General features: G+C 35.3%; 1 protein-coding gene across 4 annotated transcripts in view; it reads right to left on the bottom strand.

The window, feature by feature from the left end:
- AP1G1 (adaptor related protein complex 1 subunit gamma 1) overlaps positions 1-27,389 on the bottom strand; it is an 84,998-nt gene that overhangs the window by 34,100 nt on the left and 23,509 nt on the right. For 2 of the 4 annotated variants that reach the window (XM_027516076.1, XM_027516074.1), the window contains exons 2-10: positions 25,127-25,330; positions 15,431-15,555; positions 11,134-11,275; positions 9,435-9,531; positions 8,237-8,313; positions 7,381-7,389; positions 5,047-5,142; positions 4,511-4,591; positions 4,214-4,312 (exon numbers count right to left, since the gene is read on the bottom strand). In XM_027516076.1, coding sequence (XP_027371877.1) covers positions 4,214-4,312; positions 4,511-4,591; positions 5,047-5,142; positions 7,381-7,389; positions 8,237-8,313; positions 9,435-9,531; positions 11,134-11,275; positions 15,431-15,555; positions 25,127-25,327 — 927 coding nt within the window. In that variant the 5' untranslated portion in view covers positions 25,328-25,330. The remainder of the gene's footprint in view (positions 1-4,213; positions 4,313-4,510; positions 4,592-5,046; positions 5,143-7,380; positions 7,390-8,236; positions 8,314-9,434; positions 9,532-11,133; positions 11,276-15,430; positions 15,556-25,126; positions 25,331-27,389) is intronic. The other 2 variants (XM_027516077.1, XM_027516078.1) reach the window with 1 other exon arrangement.

Genomic DNA, 27,389 nt, shown 5'->3' on the forward strand with positions numbered 1-27,389 from the left:
GGTCTCTATATATGTGAATATAAACTAGCTCCAACATAATGTTTTCATCTAACATGATAAGCATAAGGTGCAGAACCACCCAGATGTCAAAAGACCTGTACCCAAATACTGTAGTGTAGTTAGTATATTTGTTTCTCACAAAGCAATGGATTAGCGATCATTATATTAATAAATGGTTGAAAGAATGAATAAACACTTGAAGGAGAGTTTTTCCTTACAAAAGAATTCCAATTACTTAAAGAAGAAAAAGTGAGGAGAATAGAAAAGTATCATTAGAGCACCACCCAAAAAATTGTTAAAGACAAGATCCTCAGAAGGATACTAAAATTGGTTGGCAAAAGTCTGAGAACAGAGTATCTGCATAGTGTCAAAAGTGTTTCCTCCAAAATATTTTTAATTACATAGAGTAAAAATAACAATTATACAGTGGAGAGACACAGCAGACACCACCTTACCCAAAAGATCAAGGTTAAAATCACCAGTAATGAGACAAATAAAGAGCATGTACCTCCAGATATGAAACTGTAAAGGGCACAACACTTCTGGGGTAGTCTCACCAAAAAAGCTTAACTACAAACTAATTTTTATAAGAATATATCAGACTGTCAAATTCAGGAATATTCTGCAAAATAACTGATCAGTGCACTTCAAAAATGTCACAGAAGACAAGGAAAGATGAAGGAAATGTCAAGATTGGAGGAGACTAAGGAGACATGACAATCAATGCAACATGGGATCAAGGATTGGTGCTAGAAAGGAAAAAGGACATCAGTAGAAAAACTGGTAAAATCTGAATAAAATCTGTAATTCAATTAATGGTATTAAACCAATATTAATTTCTTAGTTTTGATAATTACACTACAGGAAAACAAGATGTTAACATTAGGGGAGGCTGACTGAATTTGAAACTTTTCTATAAGCCTAAAATTATTTTAAATAAAAAGGTTTAAAAGTGGGGAAGATAAAAAATACAAACACAGAGATATGTTTAAATATGAATAGAATACCATCCCAAAATGTACATTAGAAAATGGTAACAACTGCTGACTAGAAGAATTAAGTCTAAACATAAAATCAATAAGCAGACATTTTCCTCCCTGTATACCATTTTCTTTGAAGTGTTCAAACAGGAGATGGCAAGAGTGAACATCGAATTTTAGAAATCAGTGAATTAAAATGGACTGAAATGGGCAAATTTAATTCAGATGACCATTATATCTACTACTGTGGGCAAGAATTTCTTAGAAGAAATATAGTAGCCCTCATAGTCAAAAAAGAGTCTGAAATGCTTGGGTGCAATCTCAAAAATGACAGAATGATCTCTGTTTGTTTCCAAGGCAAACCATTCAATATCACAGTAATCCAAGCCTATGCCCCAACTACTAATGCTAAAGAAGCTGAACGGTTCTGTGAAGACCTACAAGACCTTCTAGAGCTAACACCCAAAAAAGGTGTCCTTTTCATCATAGGGGACTAGGAATGCAAAAGTAGGAAATGAAGAAACACCTGGAATAACAGGCAAATTTGGCCTTGCAGTACAAAATGAAGCAGGGCAAAGGCAAACAGTTTTGCCAAGAGAACACACTGGTCATAGCAAGCACCCTCTTCCAACAATGCAAGAGAAGACTCTACACACCGACATCCTCAGATGGTCAATACCAAAATCAGACTGATTATATTCTTTGCAGCCAAAGATGGAGAAGCTCTATACAGTTAGCAAAACCAAGACCAGGAGCTGACTGTGGCTCAGATCATGAACTCCTTATTGTCAAATTCAGACTTAAATTGAAGAAAGTAGGGAAAACCACTAGACCATTCAGGTATGACCTAAATCAAATCCCTTACGATTATACACTTGAAGTGACAAACAGATTCAAGGGATTAGATCTGATAGACAGAGTGCCTGAAGAACTACGGACGAAGGTTCGTGACACTGAACAGGAGGCAGTGATCAAGACCATCCCTGAGAAAAAGAACTGAAAAAAGGCAAAATGGTTGTCTGAGGAGGCCTTATAAATAGCTGAGAAAAGAAGAGAAACTAAAGGCAAAGGAGAAAAGGAAAGATATACCCATTTGAAAGAAGAGTTCCAAAGAATAGCAAGGAGAGATAAGAAAGGCTTCCTCAGTGATCAATACAAAGAAATAGAGGAAAACAACAGAATGGAAAAGACTAGAGATCTCTTTAAGAAAATTAGAGACACCAAGGGAACATCTAATGCAAAGATGGGCTTGATAAAGGACAGAAACGGTATGGACCTAACAAAAGCAGAAGACATTAAGAAGAGGTGGCAAGAATACACAGAAGAACTATACAAAAAAGATCTTCATGACCCAGATAACCACGATGGTGTGATCACTCAACTAGAGCCAGACATCCTGGAATGTGAAGTCAAGTGGGCTTTAGGAAGCATCACTACAAACAAAGTTAGTGAAGGTGATGGAATTCCTAAAAGATGATGCTGTGGAAGTGCTGCACTCAATATGCCAGCAAATTTGGAAAACTCAGCAGTGGCCACAGGACTGGAAAAGATCAATTTTCATTCCAATTCCAAAGAAAGGTAATGCCAAATAAAGTTCAAACTACTGCACAACTGCACTCATCTCACACAGTAGCAAAGTAATGCTCAAATTCTCCAATCCAGGCTTCAATAGTACGTGAACTGTGAACTTCCAGATGTTCAAGCTGGGTTTAGAAAAGGCAGAGGAACCAGAGATCAAATTGCCAACATCCACTGGATCATAGAAAAAAGCAAGAGAATTCCAGAAAAACATCTGCTTTGTTGATTACACCAAAGCCTTTGACTGTGTACATCACAACAAACTGTGGAAAATTCTTCAAGAGATGGGAATACCAGACCACCTGACCTGTCTCCTGAGAAATGTGTATGCAGGTCAGGAAGCAACAGTTAGAACCGGACATGGAACAGACTGGTTACAAACTGGGAAAGGAGTACATCAAGGCTGTATATTGACACACTGCTTACTTAACTTATATGCAGAGTGTAACATGTGATATGCTGGGCTGGATGAAGCACAAGCTGGAATCAAGATTGTTAGGAGAAATATCAATAATCTCAGATACCACCCTTATGGCAGAAAGCAAAGAAGAAATAAAGAGCCTCTTGATGAAAGTGTAAGAGGAGAGTGAAAAGGCTGGCTTAAAACTCAACATTCAAAAAACCAAGATCATGGCATCCGGTCCCATCATTTCATGGCAAATAGATGCAAAAACGATGGAAACAGAGATTTTATTTTTCTGGGCTTCAATATCACTGCAGATGGTGACTGCAGCCATGAAATTAAAAGATGCTTGCTCGCTCCTTGGAAGAAGAGCTATGACCAACCTAGATAGCATATTAAAAAGCAGAGACATTACTTTGCCAACAAAGGTCTGTCTAGTCAAAGCTATGGTTTTTCCAGTAGTCACATATGGATGTGAGAATTGGACTTTAAAGAAAGCTGAGTACCAAAGAATTGATGCTTTTGAACTGTGGTGTTGGAGAAGACTCTTGCGAGTCCCTTTGACAGAAAGGAGATCAAACCAGTCATTCCTAAGGGAAATCAGTCCAGAATATTCATTGGAAGGACTGATGCTGAAGCTGAAACTCCAATACTTGGACCACCTCATGCGAAGAGCTGACTCATCTGAAAAGACTCTGATGCTGGGAAAGACTGAAGACAGGAGAAGGGGACAACAGAAGATAAGATGGTTGGATGGCATCGCTAACTCAATGGACATGAGTTTGATGAGTTTCGGGAGTTGGTGATGGACAAGGAAGCCTGGCATGCTGCAGTCCACGGGGTTGCAAAGAGTCGGACACATCTGAGTGACTGAACTGAACTGATACCATTTTGTATGGAATTTTTTTTACTTTATGTGTTCATTTTTTTAAATAAAAATAAATATTTAAGAAAAATGGATTAACTCAAATATGCTGCCATCTTGTTTGAAGTGAATGAGGCCAACTCAAATCACGGCTCCAAACAAAAGCTTATTCTGAAATGGTTCCTTCATTCAACATCGTCTGTATTTGTAACATACATAAAACCTTCCAATTTCTATTATAATCAACATTAATCCTTCAGTGGATAGAATGATACTTCAGGTACCAAAACATCATACATTCTGCATCATTCTTTCCTAAAGTTAATTTCCAAATTCCAAGTCAATTATTTTAAAATAAAATGTTTAGAGTAAAGATTAAAAACTTACTCGCAGTCCACTCTCTGACTTAATATCCATGATAGTCAAAACCGTTTCATAAAGAATAGCATTTCCTACATTTTTACTAGTCTCCGTATTAGTGGCAACCTGAAAAGACACAGAAGGTGTTATGTGACAAAACAATGTTTCCAAAAAACATCCAGAGGTAACAAGAGACATTTTATGATTGTTTTCAGCCACCAATGAGAAAACACAAACAAAAATTGCTCCATATAATCACAATCAATCTGCTCCCTGCTATACTAAAATGGGTGTTTACAAAAACACAAGTTTTGTTCTACTCACCTGTGCTAATATATCATTCATAGCTTCACTTGAGTCATCATCATTTCGTCCTAAAATTCTTAATAACCGCAAAATTCGTACCTAATGTGCAAAATATGACAAACATCAACAAATTATGTCTAGCACAAAGGAACTTTGCTTGATATGAAATTCAAATAACTTAAATGAAGTCTTAGATCCCAATAGAAATGGTCAAAATTCAAACAGAAGAATTTTAAACATGATCTTTAGAGCAGTTATGTATGGTTCTATGTCTTAATGAAGCTGTTAGACAATCTACACTTAACAGTCAAAGGATACCATTACCTGCAGAGCTATATAGCACACTGGAAAATCATGTTTCTATGTGGTACATGATTTGACTATTACAAATATAATTTTATTCTATTAATCTAATACAGAATTGTGTCACTATTCATTTATCAATGTAATTAGCTTAATCAATTAACTACCAAAACTACTCAACACAAACATAAGAGGAAGGAAAAATTCATTCCAAAATATATCATTTATCCTAAACTTTCTTTCAAGCTCACCTGCAAAAAGGGGTCACTGATCCCAGAAACATCATGTTCTGGTGAATATCCGGACATGATGAGGTTCTTTAGAATACGAACTAATTGGGGCACAAGCTGCAGGGAATAGAGATGCATCAAAAAACAGTGAACATCAAAGAATTTCTCAGGCAGAGGTTAACTTGGCTTAGAAAAAACAGATTCAAGAGTCTGAGTCCAAGCAAATTCTACTGATACAATATCCTAGTATACTGTTGATGTTTCACAGACGTAACTTAGAAGTATTCTGGCCCAGAACTCAAGAAGGAGTATGTATGTTATCTGAATTAAAACCAAAACAGACATTTTTACTTCAGAGTAATATATGCGAAGATACTACAAATAACAGTAGGTCAGAAAGCCTAGAGAACCGAGTAAAACAGATGCCTATGGGGACTTCTATGGGACTTGACACACGTAGGCTGCACAAACATATTCAGTTTTTAATCTATCTAACACATGTGGATATAAAATGCTACCACATCCAAAACTCTGGTAATTTTATGAAAATTAGTTTTAAAACAAACTATCTCAAATAAAGAAAACAAAACTCTCTCTTATTATATTGTCAGTTATATCCTTTCCCAATAAACAACAGGGAATACAAAAGTCTCCAACACCGACAAGACACATGAAAAATTGTCTCCTTCTCCTGAGGAAGAAAGCAAGGCCATGAATGCTGTTTTTGTCCTATTCTTAACTCATACAACACAATTTTTGATAAAATTCAATTTCAGCACCTAATCATACATTTGTTGCCTATCTTATCTTACTAATGAAATGATACATTCCTTACGGTCAGAATGCCCTTCTTTTTTAACTCTGTCCATTAGACTAACTGATGACACACAGTAGAGGCAATTTTATTGCCAAGCTGAACTTAAAAATGCTTTAAATACTATTATTTATTGCACTTCATTGAGAAATCATTTAAGATTAAAACCCCATTTCAAAATGTTTGCCACAATAAGGACCTTTCCAGTCTCCAACTACAAACTCAATTTAGCTATATAAACAACTCTAATCACCACCTAACATTAAGAACTGAATCCAAAGCAAGCTGAATCTTATCTGTCTTGGAGGCAATCAGAACAGCCCCAACTTTGCTGCAACTCAATTATCTTTTTCTCATTGAATCTGGATTCCTTTCTAAGTGGATCAAGACTGAAACAAAAGCCAAGCTGGGCTCAAGGAATGCACTCAAAACACAATACTAAATCTACTGCTGAATATAAGACAACATAATCTGTGTGAATAGGTTTGGCCGTAACACTTCAGAATTTAGCACTTCCTAAGTCACCTAACAAAAATCTAATTTGGACAACTCCAAGATTCAAACAAATCTAAGCTTACAATGGCCTGTAAATTCTAAACAGAATCCTCATTAAATCTCTCAACTCTGGACAGATTCAATAAGAAGTCAGAATAATATAACTATATAAACTGCTTTAAAATGTAATAAAACTGGAACCATCTAGTTAGCAAGCTCTACACTAAAAAGTAGTTCGCCTTGCATACTTCTCAATAGTCTACTTTTTTGTACTACACATATCCTTCATTATTTTTTTAAATCTGGTTTCTGTCTCGGAAAAATTCTTTTTCCTTCAGCTACGAAGCTCACACCACATAAGAGCACCCTGGGACAAAAAGCACAAATATCTCTAAGTGTTCAGCATACAAATTCTTGGAACCAAGCTTTATTTTTCAGACAAAAAAGCAAGTTACTAAAACTGATGACAAGACAAACAAAATGACAAAGGGAAAAGCTGCAGCCATGAAAATCAGTTGATGCCCACCCACTCTACCTCAAAAATCTTTTAACGCTCCAAAACTTTAAGGCAAGATCGAGTGCAGGTCAGGAAGAAATTAAAGCTCTAAGTCTGAACTGAAAGCTCAGAAGTAGTACTGAGCTTTTTAAAGTATGAGGTTACCCAGACACGGTTCTAAAGTGTATCTACTTCAAAAAGAAGCAGTGTTTGGTGTTTTGGTTCCAAATTGCTCTGGACTGCCATCACCAATGCCACTGGGAAACTGCTCAAAGTATCTCAGGTGAAGATAAAGGAAAGGCAGAGGAGGAGGCTTAAAAATCAGGAAAGGCTGCAACTGAAATCCAAGGCTGACTGTGGAATCAGGAGTTTAAGTGACAAGACCAAATCTGGACTAAGGAGTTAGCTAAAAATGCTATGACAAATAACACAGAATTAAGCACAGATTCAGCATTAGTATATTTTTTAAGCCACATTTGTGGATGGATACACAAAAGCTACTAAGGACCTAATGCCAGCATGCACGATCTAAATGAGGGTTAATTCTTACCTTTTCATTCTAACATACAGCAGGATTCCAAACAGACAACAGGAACAAAACATACAAAGCAAGCATTAGGGACAGATACGGGCCTCACACTATATTTATAATATTTTAATCAAGACATGATCATCTAAGGAGGAAAAAAAAGCTCCCCCCACCACACCGCCCGAAGAGCTGCTATTAGAGCTTCATTAGATCTAAAGTACAAAGTAAACCCAATATATGGAGTGGTCATCATCCTATAAAAGGAACTGAATGCATGTAATTATCCAAAAAACAGTCTTTCTCTGAGTCCTGCTTACTAGTGCCTTCTGAACGTAAGTGGAAAAAACAAAAATCTCCATTCTAGAATGCTCTAAGAAAGGGAGGGAGGGACTTCAGAAAGCTACAGACATCTACCACTGGAGTCACCACAGCACAAAATGAACAGAGGGGGACTCTCTGTTAGGTAAAGGTAATATCAAATCTCAGTTTGCAGTTTTCACCTTAGAGGGTAAAAAAAAAAAAAAAGAAGAAATCACCTGCCTTAAAACACACGCACACACACACACACACACAATTCCTGCTTGTAATTCAACCTCAGGTTACATTTCCTAATTTCAATGTGAAAACAGTAGATAAAGTACATGAGAGATCGGCGTGTCTGCCAAGGAGAAAAGACTTCTATTATGAAAAGGGAAACACTGTACTACTGCCAGTTCTGTGCCTAAAGCTGACTTCCTACCACACAGAAGGGTTGGTTAAGTCCTTTACTCAGTTCCATACCTTCCCTTCAAAAGAAAATTCCTAAGTGAGAAAATCATGTCCTTTAGGAAAACCATTTTCAATCAAGAGAGGCTTAGATATACAGAATAGCACCTACCTTTCTGAAATGTGCAAGCATGTCTGGGCTTCGCTCACACATTTCTGTGAGGAGGACTACAGAAGTGTGAAGGACACCTGAAAGAAAAGAGCCAGTGAAAACTAAAAATGAGGCTGTATTCTTCAGTTTCATAGCACAGGGCTTTCAGTTCTGAAGGTCAATTCCAAAAACGTAGCTGCTACTTTTGTTTTTTAATCTCCCAAGAATCTAAGCATTGAGCTGAATACAAAGAAGGTATTCATAGATACCTGCTGATTTAATACAGATGATCTGTCAAATCAGAATATTCTAAAGTTACGTGGCCAGAATAACTGCTTACAAATGACATCCAATGCACAAGCCTCTCCATTTGAGAATATCCATAAAGACATGCTCAGTCAACATAAACTGGATATCACCTGCTCCAGATTTAGTAAGCTCTTAGCTGATTTTTAAAAGATATTTCAAGAAGAAAAATCTTACTAAGACTTTAAATTTCCAGACAAAATATAGTCATGAATGACAAAGTAAATTTGCTTGTTCAAGAGTGAGTGAAAAGAATCACATACTTTACACTAAATATGTGCCCTAGACATTCATTTATTCAACAAGTATATTCTGAATCTTCTAGGCAAAGGACTGCATTGATCAAATTAAATACATGTTACCACTTTTTTTCTTAGCATTTAGGACACAAGAATTTTCTTCACTCAGAATCTGTTTCATTAAATTCAAAACAAGAATAAATATTCAGTAAAGAACAGCCACATACATTCCATCTAATTCCTCATAAGTTTTATATGTCTGAGTACCCATTACAAATTCCTGTTACAAGTAACCTACAAGGAGTTTCACAAATCTTACATTACAATGGCAAAGAGATAAAGAAATAGCCAAGAAGTCAAAAGATTTCACACATGAAAATCAAGGCTAGGATCATTTGCAATTACACTGAGTATTAGTTAATATAGTATTTTTGATATAATAAAAGGGGGCCAGAAATGAAAAACAAGCTTACTATAAAGGAATCAATCTCTAATTACAAAGCTAGTATTTGAGAGTAGAAGAGAGATTCAACCCATTGGCCCTTCCTGGAAAAGGTGTCCAAGCACAGCAGAAAGCTGAGTCCACTGTGTGAGACAGAGGCCAAGACTGCCTGAAGACTATTGTCTTTCTCCTTCTCCCTCAGTACTTCATGAGTGCATCCAAATCACATTACCATGGTTCTTTTCATTCAACAAATTTTTTGTTGCTGGTAAAAACATCTCCATAAGTTCAGGAACCTTCCTGATGACATGAACAGCACAAAGTGCTGCCTACAAAAAAAAAAAAAAAAAAAAACATAAAAAGGACAAAAGAAGATTTATTTCAATTAAAGTCAGGACAACCAATCTTACAAACAAAAGAACCTTGTCAACCAGTTCACCTACATGAAAAAAGAAAGGAGGTATAGATCTGATTATCAGATTTATTAGTTATTAATTGCTTAGGGCTGTCCAATTTATACTACTGCATTAATGAGAACTTCTAACTCACCTGTCTCTTTGGTCATATATTACCAGATAAGTGGACAACAACTTTTTTCAACCAGACCATCTGTTAACACGAGCTTACCAATTGTGCTAAGTATAATTTATCTGCAGCTTTGCAAAGTTAAAAAATAAAGACTCTGTCAGTGATCATCATTCTTCTGAGTAAGAAAACCAAAAGGTTTTATAAAAACACTATGCAGGTGAAAGATACATATATTGCAGATGCTTTAAATCTGCTGCTACTTTTAATAATACCTATACTTTCTCCATTCAACCTCTACTGAAATCAAGAAAATCATTTGAAAGTTACTTAGTATCTTAGTTAAGTCTCTCTGTTAGCCAGTCTCTACTAAAGAAAAGATGGCCCTAGCTTGTTGACAGGAAAGAAAGGGACATTCAAAGACTGATTTCAGTTACTCTCCCCCTATCCCCGCAAAGGAACCATAACTATTATTTGTTGGAACTGAATATCATAATTTAGGTACTTAATAAGAAAAGATTTCAACTAATTCTTCCCATGCTACAGTTGAGGAAAACAATTTTTTCCTAATCTGCAGGGATATTTTACTTAATATTTATGTAATCTTTCTGAACAAGAGCAGCCCACACATTCTTTAAGAGAAAGGACTGGCTTTGGCCTTTAGCCATCATTAGCAGCACATGATCCTGGAAAACAGCTTGGCCCTTTTAAACAGCTTTGTCTCACACCATTAAATGCAAAAGGCACAGTCAATGACAATCAGATGATTTTATGTCACTTCTAAAGTCCTAAATTTTATACCGCTTATTTATGAAGGCTTTAAGATTCAAGCACAATAAAATAACAACAAAATATTTATACTAACAAATAAAAGCATATAAGAGAATACGATCACTGTCTTCCATTACTATTTCACTTAGATATACCAATTTTAGGAAGGAGGTTCTAAATCATTCCCTAATAATTATCTAGGTCCCAAGGAACTGCACTTCCAAGATTCAAAGGCCCTAATATAAAGGCATGGGCACTAAAATAAATTTGTAACAATCTGTTCATTATCACTTTGTTTAACACTGGTTAGAGTCAGGTAATTTAGGAAGTAATTAGGTATGCCATCTATTTGTTTGTTGATAAACAATTTTCTTGAAAAGTGAGGAATTAAGAGAATTAAAGTGTTCACAATCACCAACTGGAGAGTTAAATAGCAATAAAAAAATCACCTCCAAAATTAGTATAAAAAATAGATTTTGACTTATGAACAACTGATTCATATACAGTCATTTAAAACACATTTAATGCACAGAGAAAATTATATTATCACTTGCGCTTTCAAGAATGAATAATGTGCCTTCTCTCCATAATACTCCCTATTCCAAACACAGACATTCCATTTCATGGAAAGTTACCTTTTTTCTTAAGTAAGAGTTGGAGGTTTTCAAGAGTTTCTCTACCTCTCCTGCAAGATCTCTGCACATCTCTGAGGACCCCATGCAGCCGAGGGTACAAAGTGCTAGCCCTTGTACATACTGTGTGCTATGATTGAGATCACTGCAAAAGAAAGAAGGCGGCAGAAATGAATATGCCCTGCCCGGTGCTCCCAATGAAGAAGCTTCACAATCTAACAAGAAAGCTCTGAATGATTCATGATTCCTCTCATAAGGAAAATATTAGGATAATTTTTGCAAAAAAAAATGTTTATTCTAACCTTATTATTAATACAAATTACAACACAGTAAACTGACAGTTTGTTCTACATGCTTACAACCCAGCATTTCCAAACACCACTAGTAACAGAATCTATACAACATACTACCTATGGGATGCCAAAAGAACTTTCTTTACTAGCAATGACAGAATATGAAGCACAACTCTATCTTTAAAGATTTTAATATGCTCTATTAACTACAAAAAAGTAAGATATTAACCAAAATGTTTAAAAAAAAATTTAGAAAACACAATCCTGCTAGAGCATTTAAGATGACAAACATCACAACAGAAACACTCTAAAATCTTTGAGCACAGTATTAACCTTGATATTAATTTTTACATTTATTCAAAAGAAGAAAAACAGTAACTAAAAAAACAGCTAATTAAACCATCTTAAACTAAGGTAGATGTTACAGTGAGGCTCAATATCTAGTAGATGGCTGGATGGCATCACTGACTCAATGGACATGAGTCTGAGTGAACTCCGGGAGTTGGTGATGGACAGGGAGGCCTGGCATGCTGCAATTCATGGGGTCGCAGAGAGTTGGACACGACTGAGAAACTGAACTGAACTGAACAGATACAAAAAATTCTAACAGGCACTGATTACTGCACAAAACTATTTCTAAACCAGCCAGGAAGTATTTTCAGAAAAGTTGAAGCATTAAAAGTTTGAATAGTAAATGCATTTATATATTATAATCAACTCTTACTATGCAGAAGCTGAATTCCTATGTTGAGTTATGCTACTTCTACCAGCCTTAAGAGTATTTTAAAATCCTTTAGTTCAGTGGTTCTCAAACGGTGATTAGAGAATCTCTGGAAGTTCCTAGGACTATTTCAGGGGGTCCATGAGATATAAATACTTTCACAATACTAACTCATTATTTGTCAGCTTTATTGCACTATCAGTGCAAATGGGAAGAACTAAGGCACATTAGCACATATCAGGAAAGAGGCACCAAACTGTATTACCAGTCACTGAATTCACTGCCATATACTTAACGGTCCAAGAAGGAAGGGAGGGAGGCAGTTTCACTTAATACTCCCCTTTTTGTTGTTGTCTGCTGTTCAGTCACTCACGACAAAGCAGTAAAAATGACTAGCTTAATTATACCTTGACTTTTTTTCTTTTTTAAGCCATGCCATGCAACTTGTAGGATCTCAGTTCCCTGATCAGGGATTGAATCTGGGTCACTTCAGTGAAAGCCCAGAATCCTAAGCACTAGGCCACCAAGGAACTCCCTCATACCTTGACTCTTGAGTGCACATTTTTTAATATTCTGTGTGACAAAATGGAAAGTATGCATGAAATACTTCTGATGCATAATGAAATAAGGGACAATCTCAGCAAAAAGCACTTGTGTATCTGTTTCATTTGCAAGCTAAACTACGAACCAGCTGTTTTTAAAATGAACATCATTTTTACCTGAAAAATAACAATTATAATTACTAAGATGTGGTTATTTTCTTAAACATTCTTAAACATTTTCTGGAAGAAAAGCCAAGTAAGCCTATCACTTCAAGGGCAACAAGTGACAATATTTGTTGCCAATGACAAACCTAAGCTTTGAAAGTGAAAACTAGAATTTTGGAATATTTGTATTGCCATCATGAACCTGACAGTCTATTAATACTTTAAAGCTCCTTGAACTAATTTTCTCCAAATGCTTTAAGCATGATGTTTAAAAACTAAACAAAAGAGTCAAACTGTATGGATGGGTTTCAATATAACAAAAAAAAAAACAAACTTCACTGATACAATTTCAGATTCTACACTAACCTAATGAAACTACCACTTGTGGAGTTTGGTATGGGATCATGGAAGATTATCCACAGTTATCTGAAAGGTTATTAAAGCCCTCTTCCTTTTTCAAACATTATCTGTGAAAGGCTAGATCTTCATATATTTCAACTAAAACATAAGAAAATGAATGCAGAAGTGAACACAAGCATCTAACCTATTCTATTAGGTTAGACATTAAAGATATTTACAAAAGTGTAAAATAATGCCATTCTTCTCTCTGAATTGTTTTTGTTCTGGAAAATAGCTTATATTTCATAACAAAATGTATTGCTGTCAACACTGTAAAGGTTTCATTAATAATAGTTTTTAATGAACCAATGAATAAATCCCTGAAGAACAAAGAAAGGAAAAGAAACAAAAGGAAAGTGTCAGTCAGGTTTGCTACTTTCTACTAATTTGAATATTTAAGATAAAAATTACTAATAAACTTTAACTTAATTATGGTACTGGTTCCCAAAAAATATTTCGTTAACTCTTCATTCATTTTTCAATGATTAAGAATATCTGTATAAGGCAAGCTCTTAAAATAATGTGTCTGATTTTTAAAGATTTAAGTCCAAGATCATTAATGTCTTAAAAGTTTTTCTGGACCAATGAACAATGAGGTAAACATGCCATCATTAAACAGAAAAACTGCTAGTACACTATGATGCCCTATAATACAAACAAAAAGCAAGAAACCTCACAAATACACAAAAAACCCATTCATTAAAAGATTTTAAAAAACTGAATGATCCAAAGTCCTTTGACTGAACTTAAACTGAAGTATTGGATCAATTCCCAACTATTAGTAGCTCTCTCCTAAATTCACTTGGGGCTTGGCTGGGTCTCATTATACACACAGATTCCTTCATTGCCTATATGCCTCATTCTTCAATTTTAATCAAGCTACAAACCTTTTCTTAAGTTGGCTCAAAACTTGATGCTAGGCAGAACTGTCAAATTATCAGCATGTGACTAAAGGCTTGAGTAATAAGGGCAGCAGAGCATGTAAGAACAAAAAGAAACTTTCAGAGCCTTGTCCAAAATAAGAGTATAAAGTCATGTTAAACACCTAGAATGTAACCTCCATGACACCAAAGATTTCTGCTCACTTTTTTCATTCTCCATCCTCAGCACTTACAATAGCTCCTGGCATACATCAGGTATGCAATCAATGTTTGTTGAATAAATTGAAGCAACTTAGTATTTTCATTACTAATATTTATTTCAAGGCCAAAAAGAACAAAATTTTCCCAAATAAAGCTGCAGAGGCAGTGTATTTAAATGAGATACTATATTTTTACAAGCAAATCTTAACTCTCATTTAAAATTTTTTCATTATTGGGAAATTTTAAATTACAACATTTACCACAGCAAAATATATGAGTTCAACGTCTACAAACTGATCGCCTATAAACCCCTGCTTCTTTCTGTCAATTACACAAATACTGTAAATTAAAAATTAAATCTAAAAAAGAAGATAAACTGGTAGACATACCAAAACCAAAAAAACCCAAAAAGAACCGTAAATCAATAAGGCCTTCAGAGCTTTCATAGCTTTTTAACAGAAATTTATTATAAGAGGGATACTGAGAAGAACTGTTAACTCCCTACTTGCAGGTCTTCTACTTTTTCTAGAATGGCAAGCATTCCTCAGCTTCTAAGGTAAACACATAACTGGACTAGTAAATCAGCAAAGCACCTGTTAGAGAAAAAAGGACTTATGCACAAAAGCTCACAGGCTAAATACAACTGTCAGCAACTGAAATCTGGGATTAGACTGCTGACAAGCAAGACCTCTCTTTTTACCTTTAAATGGTATTCATTTAGAATATATTGGTAGTTATTTAATAAATACAGTGCCTCATAATTCATGGTATTCAAAAAATTCTATGATAAGAAAGCTAAGATTTACCAATGCTTTTTCTATTCTATCAAAGTCCAAATGCTTATTCATTGCTAAATAGTTGCTATGACTCAAGATGTACAACAATACTTTCATTTAAATTATCCCCTACAGATTTACTTTTTTTCTACAGAAGTTTTAATCCTTTCCTTATCCTCTTTATATATAAGCTCCAGAACCAAAAGCAACTCAATTATATTCTAGACAGCAAATATAAAATCAATAAACAGAAGCCTTGATGTCCTATTATTAAAAAGACCTAAAAAAACAAAGCAGTTATAAGAAAGAAATTAAGACTTACTTCTTGATACAGTTGGTCATGAGAAGATGGACATCTTGTCTTTCATCTAACAACAGCATTGCCCCTAAATAGCCAATGCGTTTGTCTGTGAATTTTTGAGAGGCGATAAGCTTGAGGCACTCCAACTACAAATTACAAAAAAAAAAAGAAATTTCAATCAGGAAAACAATGTTTTTAACCCAGAATCAATGGATAACTAAAGTACATAGGTATAACCTATATCATCAAACCACAAAAATAAAAGGCAAAGACTTAAGATCTTTCAATATCTTAAAGATAATAATCAAGCTCTGGAATAGAGTATCTAGTTAAGGCCCTATCGTACTTGCCATCCAAATAATCTGCGAAGTTTATGTTAGATCTAAATATTCGTACAGACTACGGGAGTGTTATCATAAGGGTTTAATAAACCTTATTCTTAATTTAATTCCTAGAGTACATTAAATGAGCACCTAACACATGTGTGTATTTAATGTCTGGTTCCTATTCTGAAATATCAAAAGCTCAGTAACTGAAATGTACCCAAGTGTCAAACAGTCCTAAACATCATGGAAGGTACAATTAAAAAAGGAGGACAATTAACTAACTTTATGTGGAAAAGTGCTACATTTGAGGCTTGAACTATGAAGAGTAGAGGTTTTAGGAATCAAACAGAAGAAAACAACAACAAAAAGCCACAGGAAAACTCAGTAATAGAATTAACCTAAAATATTTTATACAATTTCCTCGTACATAATTCTTTACACAACCCTCAGAGCTTAAGAATCCATGAAGTTATTTACAATAGCCAAGATACAGAACAACCCACGTGCCCATTAACAGATGATTGGTTTAAGGTTTGGGGGGGGGTATGCACGCATGTGTGCGCACGTGTGTATAATAGAGTATTAAAGAACCAAGTATTACCATTAGCAGCCACATGGATGGACCTAGAGAGCATCATATTAAGTGAAGTGAAAGGCAAATGGTACATGGTATCACATGTGGAATCTAAGAAGTAAAACAAATCAATCTACTTACAAAATAGAAAACAGATCAAGGTAGAAAACTTATGGTTGCCAGAGGGGAAGAGAGAGAGGGGGGTAAATTAGGAGCAATTAACAGATACAAACTGCTATACATAAAACAGATAAGCAACAATCATTACTGTATAGTAGAGGGAACTATATTCAGTATCTTAACATAATGAAAACTAATCTGAAATACATACTCTCACACACACATACGTATAACTCAGTCACTTCACTGTACACTGGAAATACAGACAATACTATAAATCAAAAATCCTTCAATTAAAAAAAAAGTCCTTGTAATTAGTCTGTCTCTCTACTTAGACTTTCTTGAACTTCATAATCACTGATATATACTTTATGATTTCATCTTGACTAACAAGGAAGAAGCCAAACATTCCCTCTAGGGCAGTGGTTTTCAAAGGGTATACACAAGTTAAAACTCTTTAAGAGGAGTTTTTCAAACTATGCTCCCATTTAGACTCACAGCATTCCAAGGAAAGGGGCTCAGATGCAGACCGGTGTATACAGCAATGTGAGATCTCATGAGACTACTTCCCACAAGAATCTGCCTGTAAGTATGAAAGTCAAATTAAGGAAAGTAAAAGAGTTTACAAATAAATCCCTCTTGAGCTATTTAAAAACTGCTCTCTCAATGTTCCCACATTAAAAACACCAAGAGGTTGTGGGATGACTATAGCATCATGAGCATGTCAAAGAAGCCTCTAAGAGAGAATAACCAGGATCCCAAGGAAAACTGAAATGCCTCTGAGATCAACAAAGATTATCTAACAACCCTTTCTATCTACACAATTTAAATTTCAAAGAACAATTTCTGAAGTAGAGGATTAGTCATTCTTAAATGTCAGCAGAAAAGTAACTGCTGAGGTGAATGAGAAAATCACAAGTTACAATGTTATTAGAAAAATCTTTCTCTTTTTCAAACTGAAGGCTTTTAAATCTTCTCACTTAATCATTCCATAAATAATATTTTAACAGTGAAAGAAAATGTTCTAAGAATCAAGATATCACCAAAATGTTTATCATCTCTACTGAATCATGCTTTTGACAAACATCAAGCATTAAACAAATAAACCACCCAAATTTCTTTATTAAGATGAACTAATGAGAAGGACATTTTTAGGCATTAATATTACTTCATATTTTTAAAGGCCAAGTTTAAGAGTGTGTGTGCGTGGGCGTGTCTGTGTGCACGCCGCACATCGCGTGCTCAGTTGCGTCTGACTCCATGCAACCCTATGGACTATAGCCCACCAGGCTTCTTTGTCCAAAGAATTTTCCAGGCAACGATACAGGAGTAGGTTGCCATTTCATCCTGCAGGGGAACTTCCCACAACAGGAATCAAACCCATATCTCCTGTGGCTCCTGCATTGGGCAGGTAGATTCTTTACCACTGAGCCACCTGGGAAGCCAGGTTTTAAGATAGACCAAAATTCATCAACGACTAGTGAGTACAATTTGCTGTTTTTTTGTGACAGCTGTTAGAACTACTAACTAAATACCAAAAGAAAAAGTAAAATTAAAGAGACAAATACTAAATTCTTTCTTTTAAATATTCTCCATTGGTACAGTGACTCTGCTTCAAGAATGAGCTGCTTCTTTTTTTTTTTTTTTTGAAGGTGACAAATTTGAGGGGAAAATATAAGATTATATACTGGAAATGGTCTCTGAAATACATCTTCAGGTGAAGGACTGACTCTCATCACACTTCACACTTACGTGGCAGTGGCCAGCAACTGAACTCATAATGTACCACGTGTCATTATTAAGACTGTTACAAAGTTTTCAAATATTGAAAAAGAAAATGACTGAAGCAGAACACAATGGGATGTGGGTAGTGAGGAGAGGGCATTCATTTTTGAGCAGCCCTCACTAAAAACACAACTCAAAAAAATAAATAAATAAATAAAAAATAAAAACACAACTCAACACATAAGTTACAGAAGAAAAGTAGTGACCAATTAAATGTATCCATTTCTTAGACAACAACCTCAACTTCATCCCAGTACTTCTAACTCCTCATTTATAGCTACCTAAACTTCCACCTGAAACATAGCTAACCCACATATCTACCTTTAAATCCACCATAAACAGTCCACCACCAAGATAAAAGGAAGCTTTTGCTTTTATCTCAAACTCTGTGAACAAAGTAAAAGCAAATGACAAACTTAGAAAAACTACTTGCAACCAGACATGAAATCCTGTACAACAGGATTCTATACTTATTTAAAAAAGACTGACAAAGAATATGAAGAGACAGTTCAAATTAAAAAAAATAACTCAAGTACAAAAGGAAGTTCAATCTCCTCACAAAACAAATGCAAAACCAACTAGGAAAATTTACTGAAAAAAAAAAAAAATGGACCTGTACACCTGAAAAGGGTGAGTTATATGATATGCAAAATATGATTCAGTGAAGTTATTAGAAAAGAAAAAGAAATGCAAATCAAAACCAGACTGAGATATCACATTTTAACCTATTATATTAAAAAAGATTTTTTAAAAAGTGTTATTATAACAGTGCAAGGACATTAGTAATCAGAGTATAAACTGGCACAAGACGTAGTGAGAAAGATTGTATCTATCTACATTACAAACACACATATCCTTCTGACTCAACAAATCCACTTTTAGGAACTGACAAAGTATTTACATTCACACGTGAGCAAGATAATGGATATTATTCCACTGTACTATTATTACTTCAAACAGTAAGATTGCAAATAAGTGTCCATTAATAAGACATCAGTTTAATAAATTATGATTCATACATAAATGGAATACCATGCTGGATTTACTACCATGAACATGTCAGCAAAGCTGGAAAAAAATATGTACAAGGAAGCTCGTTATATACTGGTATGGACTAATCTTCACAATGGATTAGTAGGTGAACGGTGCAAACAGTATGTTACAATATAATTTTGGAAGAGGTAAGAATATACCAAATGATGCTAAAGCTGAAACTCCAGTACTTTGGCCACCTCGTGTGAAGAGTTGACTCACTGGAAGAGACTCTGATGCTGGGAAGGATTGGGGGCAGGAGGAGAAGGAGACGACAGAGGATGAGACGGCTGGATGGCATCACCGACTCTATGGACATGAGTCTGGGTGAACTCCAGGGGTTGGTGATGGACAGGGAGGCCTGGCATGCTGCGATTCATGGAGTCACAAAGAGTCAGACACGACTGAGCGACTGAACTGAACTGAACTGAAGAATATATATGTCCACTGCCTGGAGATGTATAAAGTATCTCTGGAAATATAGTCAAGAAATGAATACCACAAGTCACCTGTAAGGAGGGAAACTAAGTGACTGGAAGAGGATGGAAAGCATAGTTTTCATCATATATCCTTTTGTATCTTTTAAATTTTGCATCAGTGAACTGTCATTGTTTATTACAAAGATGAATAATATTGGGCTGGGAGAAAAAAACTGCAGGACAAAGAGAACTTATGGTTAGAAAAGTTAATACAATAACATTATAATTAAACAGGGGAAAAAAAAAAGATGAAATAATTTGTTCTCCCTCCAAAGTTAAACAACATATGTTTCAAAAAAGCATTTAAGTCTTGGAATCACTTCATGAAAAAGTCTTCAAAATTTTAAGACCACAACCCTATGCAAATATAACTCAGTAAATGGAAGCAATCAGCCTTTTAAAGATAACTTAAAATCATGAGCAATTACTGTGCTATTCTATCTATAATATCTGTGATGCTACTGTCGGAGCCTGTTAAGTACACTCCTTTCTTATCTCTATACTCCACGAAGGCTATGCTTTTTCTGCTGAGTTATTTTGTATTCCTCACCTACTATCAATTTCTCCGTTAACAACACCCTCAATATACCTGCTTATCCACAGCAACCTTCTCCCTTTCTCCCCAACTATCATGCCAAAGGGCTGACTGTGACAACTCTTCGCTACTCACTGATTTTTTTTATATTTACTTTCCAAGTGTTCTGAGTCACTGGTGGTTTTGCTTTAATTTGGTAAGTTCCCGCTGTGCCCAAACCAATGTACCAGTCATTCTCACTGATACTGTTAGAAGGACACACAAAAGAAAACCAGCATTTGAATATTTATCAGAAAATATGATATATATACCATGACAGTCATGCACAAGCTACTGTGAAAACAGGGTAGGAAGGACACCAAATTCAGGTTAGTAATTGAAAGAAAACATTTGAGAAAAGTTTCTCTGTACATAACACAGAGTGGAAGAGAAAGAAATCAGAGTTAGGAGCTGAGTCTAAGACTGGTTCTAGCTAAGAGACCTAAGCCAGTTGTTTCACCATCTGGGCCTAGTTCCTCATCACTAAGGTAACAGCCACATCAAGGAAGACAGCACCCAAACAGTTGTCCTACATGCCATGTCTTCAAGGCAAATAGCTACTAATTATCTCCAGCTGATCCTTGAATTTTTCTCAGAATATTTTCTCAGCAGAAGCATTCCAAAACTCCAGACAGTCATTAGCAACAAGCCTTAAGGGAATGAAATCATTGTCCCCCTTTACAACAAATACAGTAAATTTGGAGGGAGTAGATTAGATGGAAAACCTAACAACTTAATTTTCTACATACTTTTTCTAGATGCAATCCTCCAATTTTCTTTGAATTGCAAAACAATTTTTAAAAGGATAATTTTACCAAGTTTCTGGCTTTGTCACATTTTTCTGAACCAAGCAGAAATACTGCCTTTTATCAACATTTAACCTGGTTGCCCTTTTAAAAAAAGCTGCACTCATTTTGTCAGCTTTTAGAATAATTTCCCAAAAGGTCAAATGCACATGACACTTGCTTTTAACACCGAGCTTTATGATGTTTACACTCATCTTGATGAAAAGATGCAATTAAAATATTGGTATGGGGAGGGAAGTGGGAGGGGGGTTCAGAATGGGGAACACGTGTACACCCGTGGTGGATTCATGTTGATGTATGGCAAAACCAATACAATATTGTAAAGTAATTAGCCTCCAATTAAAATAAATAAATTCAAATTAAAAATAAATAAATAAATAAAACTAGGGGAAAAAAAGAAAGCTGTGATACATATACACAATGGAGTATTACTCAGCCATTAAAAAGAATGCATTTGAATCAGTTCTAATGAGGTGGATGAAACTGGAGCCTATTATACAGAGTGAAGTAAGCCAGAAAGAAAAACACCAATACAGTATACTAACGCATATATATGGAATTTAGAAAGATGTATAGAACAGTCTTTTAGACTCTGTGGGAGAGGGAGAGGTGGGGATGATTTGGGAGAATGGCATTGAAACATGTATATCATGTATGAAACGAGTTGCCAGTCCAAGTTCGATGCATGATACTGGATGCTTGGGGCTGGTGCACTGGGACAACCCAGAGGGATGGTATGGGGAGGGAGGAGGGAGGAGGGTTCAGGATGGGGAACACATGTATACCTGTGGCGGATTCATGTTGATGTATGGCAAAACCAATACAATACTGTAAAGTAATTAACCTCCAATTAAATAAATTTATATTAAATAAATAAATAAAAATTAAAAAAATATTGTAAATATTAATGGATCTGCAACTGATTGGTTAGGTCTTTTTTAAAAGTTACTTTTATTTCATTTTAATATTCAGAAATAACTTTCTAGTGTACACACACACGTTTGAAGAACAAGGTTATAATTGCTTTACCACTATACAGACTGGCAACATAAAATCTATATGAACCAGGGCCTGCTTTTTCATTCTTCTGGTTGAGAGGAAAATACATATTAACATTCCTGTTGTATCCCGTTTTTTTTTCTCTGAGAAAATTTATTATGAAATATTTCACTCAAAAATTTGACCCACCAACAAGCTTCAACAAATCTTAACATTTTATCCCATTTATTTTTAAAAATTTAGTATGATGAATTCAATTAAATCCCTCTGAATAGTCTGCCTCAGTCTAAGTTCCCTCTCTTCATCCCAGGAGTAACCAAAACTCAAAATTGCTGTTGATCACTGTCTTGTCATATGTCCTTAGCTATACGTGAAAAAGACAATTGTTTTTGAATGCTTTAAACTTTCCACAAAGTATCATATTGTATTCCTGCCCTTTTCACCCAACATCTTCTGAACATTACCTACATCCAGACAAGAAGCTCCAGTTCAGGCATGTTCATTGCTATAGAGTATTTCACCTATGAATATACAACTTATCTATTCTCTTTGTGGACATACAGATTGTTCCCAATACTTTCCTGTTAGAAACTACAGCAATGAACACTTGTAAATGTCTCTTTTTAAATGGACAAGGAGGCTTGATCAGATTCACGTTTATCAGTTTTGTTTTGATTTAGCAAATATAATTCACAGGTGGTGATATGAACTTTTAACAGGAGGCTTTAATTATTGCTGGTGGTTTTATCTCTTTTGTGACATCAGCAGCACTGATGATCATCAGGGGTTGAAAATGGTAATATCCTAATTCTTCTTCCATCCCTTCTTCATTTATTAGCTGGGCTATTCCTCTAAGGAGCAACTTTCTCTATATATACCATTGGATTACCAATAGTTCCTTCGGAAAGAACTTACCAATAATTATTTTACAAGGAACAACTGGATAGAAAAGACAGGATAAATGTTTCTTTCTTTTTCTTTACCAGTTTTCAAAATAATAAGTCATTTCCCTAGTATTTTCCAAAAACGGCCAATAACGCTTTCAAATTTTTTTAATTATTATGAACTATTGATACAAACTTATTTGGTATGTTTCAACTACAATTATTACTTTTTTTTTTGGCTGCACCACATGGCATGTGGGATCTTAGTTCCCCAACCAGGGATCAAACCTACCTCCCCTGCAGTGGACACAGAGAGTCTTAACTGCTGGACCGCTAGGGAAGTCCCCAGTTATTGCTCTTTTATTAAAGCTCAAACTTTCTCATTTTGAGGCAAGACAGCCTTCTCTCATGGCTACCAAATCCTTTCAAAACGACCTCTGTAGTTTCTCTTTAAAAAATGCCGCCTAGATAGACTCGGAAAACATATTTTATTTAAATATGTCATAGAAATGAATCTTAGACATATATATAAAGTTCCTGTACAAAATGAAATATCACCAAAGTCTACCCTATGATTTTAAATTCAGAGTTTGTCTTTAAAGAACAGCCTTAGGAGTATACAAATCTACTGTTCTCATGATGTTAACAGCAGCACTCTCTGAGTGGAAGGATTAGGAGTCTTTCCTCCACTTGACTATCTAACTTAATGTGTCTACTTAAAATCAACCAACAAGAATACATGAATAGCTATCTGTTTTATACTAATTATGTCACATGCTACATGGATAACCACCTAGATCCATTTCTGATATGGCAAAAGCATATAATGTTTATTTATAGGAGACAGCTGTTGCTTTTGATTGCCTAGTATCTGGTCCTTTCCTCAGATATTAATACCTCAATTTTCCTTTGGGGAATTAACACTCTCCCACTCTTAATCATGAATTTCTTGAGAGGCTGATCTCATTTCCTGCCCCAAAATGAGCATAAAAGTCACCCAAGTCAGCCTGGGAAGATTCAATCCCATTACTTTTTTAACTCAATGGTGCGGGTATATTCTTCCACTGAAGTTAGTGAGCTGAACAGAAAATAAACTGATGGCCATCTTTCCTGACAAATATGTCAAAACATTAATAATATTATTGTTGAATAATGCAAATATGGGTGGTATTTTTTCTCTTTGTACCTAGTGTTGCACATTCTTTCATTTTACTTTTTTTACATTCTTTCAATTTTGCAGTCTTTTCCTTAGAAAGACTACTTAGCACACAATTAAATTTTCAAGTGAAATAAAATTTAATAGCATTCATAAGAATAAAAAAACAACCCACTACACCCTTCTCTGTAGCTCAATCTCCCTTACCATGTATAAAAGTGGAAAGAAGAAAGTACTTATCACCAAGACTATCAGGCCCAGACTGGCTGTATCAAGCAATATGTGTTTTGTTTTTTTTTTAATAAATATGTGTTTGTGTGTGGGAGTGACACAAGAGGCAGACCTGCACAGTGGCTATAGCTATCAAGGAATGAGATTAAGGACAAAATCCTTAAATGCCATTACCTGGCATTCATCAAATTTCTTTTACTTAAACACAACTGTCAACAGTGTTGGTAGTGTTATAATATTACTGCACTGAGAAAAGAATTAAGAAAACATTTAGTAAACTTTTCTTAAAAGTGTACTCATCATAGTCCAGAATATGTGACAGAACAATCACAACCTACCAGTTAATCCCAGTCAATCTTTAAACACACTGCCACCATCAAAACATACTCTAATCCACATAATTACAGAGATTCCCAATGGAAAAGACAATTGATGGCAATATCATGCCTTCCCAGGTCAGCAGCTTTCTCTCTCAATTCTACCCTCAGTTCCATAATAATAAGACTACTGGGACATCAAAAATATCCTGTCCTCCTTGACAGGAAAGACTAACAGTCCCTGACCTACTGACATTAAAATAAGAGTACCCTTGTTAGCCTGGAAGAGAGCATGGCAAGCCACTTCTTGCCTGCAGAATCCCCACGGTCAGAGGAGCCTGACAGGCTACAGTCCATGGGGTCACAAAGAGCTGGACTGAGCGACTAAGCAGAGCACAGCACCCTTTGCTAGATGTGGTCTCACCCCAGCCTACCTGTCCAAAGTGAGCAGGGTAGCCCAGCATGTGCATATATAGTAATTTTGCCACATTCCGACACCGGTATGTATTGTCTTCTTCTCTAAAAGATGACCGAATTGCAGCACACTCTTTCTGGATCATTTCTCGTTCTTCGGCTTGGGTTCGGGCTGTCCGGATGGTCCGGATCAGCTCCCGCAATCTGATGGGGGCTGGCATCCTCTGGATATAGAAAGACATTAAATAAAGATGTTCACATTTATTTGCTACCAAAAGCATACACACAACTTTCCACACACATTTCTGATTTTTAAGAATTTAAGAGTTGTTAAGTCCAGTAATACAATGTTCCAGCAAAGCAATTACATACAAACCCCTCAATTCATTAAATTTATGTAAAGAACACTAATAAAAATGTTAAGTGGTAACTAAAGCAAAGTAAGAAATAAAATACACTAACAAGGAAAAGTCTATCACTAATATCAAAATATCTTAGGAACTAAATCAAGCCAAATCTTTACACAATCCTTAAATTAACGAAAGGACTATGCCTAACCTTAAAGAAGATAGGTATTTTCTGCTCAACTGTCGTTAAACTCAACATAGTTCAACAAAGTATGAGATGAATACTGAATATCATAATCAAAGCTCAACTCAACAAAATAAGAGATCAGGAGAAAAGATCAAATATCAAACTTAAACACCTATCTGAGAAACATAATCATCTCAGTATATCCTAAGTACTCTTTGAAAATGTGGCGGAAAAAAAACAATAAACCAATCTCAGCAGACAAAACCGTCAACTGAAAAACATGCACAACCTAAAAGCCAAGAATTATGTTTTATTAGTGAAGGCTATAGCCCAGAATACAGCCTCTCAGATGGGTCTTTCAAAGTAAGGAGGAGCCAGGATACATAGGTTTTGCTGTGAAAAAATAACAAACATGTAGTTGAACATCACAAGATGACTGCTAATCACAAAAACTGACATCTCAAAGTAATAATTTTAATGCTTTTGTATGTTTGACAAGATTCAAGAGTCTGGGCTTACTGAAATGATTCCTTTGCTATATATCTTAACTATCCAGGGCCAGGATCCTATTTTTCTCCATCCAGAATTCCCCTCAAGGTGCACCATCAGGGGCAGCTGCACAGGCTGATGTCTTCACAGTCATAATATTCTGTGTTTACTGAAATGGTAGGCAACATTTTTTTGTCCAGAAGACTACTAGTGTCATGAGAAAAAATAAAAATTAACCCTGCACCCTAACCTTACACAATATACAAAAATTAACTCAAAATGGGACCCAGAAGGAAATCTTTGGAAACGTGGGTTAAACAATGATTTAATATATAAGAACAAAGCACAAAAGAAAAATTAATAATCTGGATTTCATAAAAATTTTGAACTTTTACCCTTCAAAAGATGTCATTATATCCTATCTTACAAAGGACTTGTATTTAGAATACATAGTCTTATAACTCAAAAATAAAATAATCATAGTTTAAAATGGGGAAAAGATTTGATTAGACACTTCTCAAAATAAAATATATGAATGGCCAACAAGCACATGAAAAGATGCTAATGTCATCAGTCAACAGAGAAATGTAAATTAAAACTATTAAGGAGATATCACTCTACACCCTTAGAATGCCTATTTTTTAAGCAATAATTTTAAGCAATTTTAAGCAATAATATAGAACAAATGAACTTTCACACATTGCTCACGGGAATGTAAAATAGCTCAAATACTTTAGAAAACAGTTTGGCAATTTCATATAAATATACACTTAGCATATGATTCAGCAAATCCACTCAGTGTTTACCCAAGAGAAATGAAAATATGTGTTCTCAACAACACATGAACAAAAATGTTCAAAGAAGTTTCATTTATAACTGCCAAAAACTGGAAACAACCCAAATGTTCATAAACAGGTGAAGCATGACTGGCATACCCATATAAAAGTATACTTGTCAGAATAAAACAGAACCAATACACAACCCACAAGGGTCTCAAAAACATTCTGCTGAGCAAAAGAAGTAAGACCAAGAGAGCACATATTGTATGATTTCACCTATATGACACCTTTAAGAAAGACACATCTCATCTACAATGATGGAAAAGAGATCAATGATCACCTGTGGGGAGAGGGACTGGACTGGGCAGCAAGGAAATCTTTGGGGGTGATAGAAATGGATGTATACACTTATGAAATTCACCGAAGTGTATACTTAAGATAGGTGCATTTTATTTTATACATATTATACCTCCATGTTAAT

This window comes from Bos indicus x Bos taurus, chromosome 18 (genome assembly GCF_003369695.1).
Source record: "Bos indicus x Bos taurus breed Angus x Brahman F1 hybrid chromosome 18, Bos_hybrid_MaternalHap_v2.0, whole genome shotgun sequence".
In the NCBI taxonomy this organism is placed as follows: Eukaryota; Metazoa; Chordata; class Mammalia; order Artiodactyla; family Bovidae; genus Bos; species Bos indicus x Bos taurus.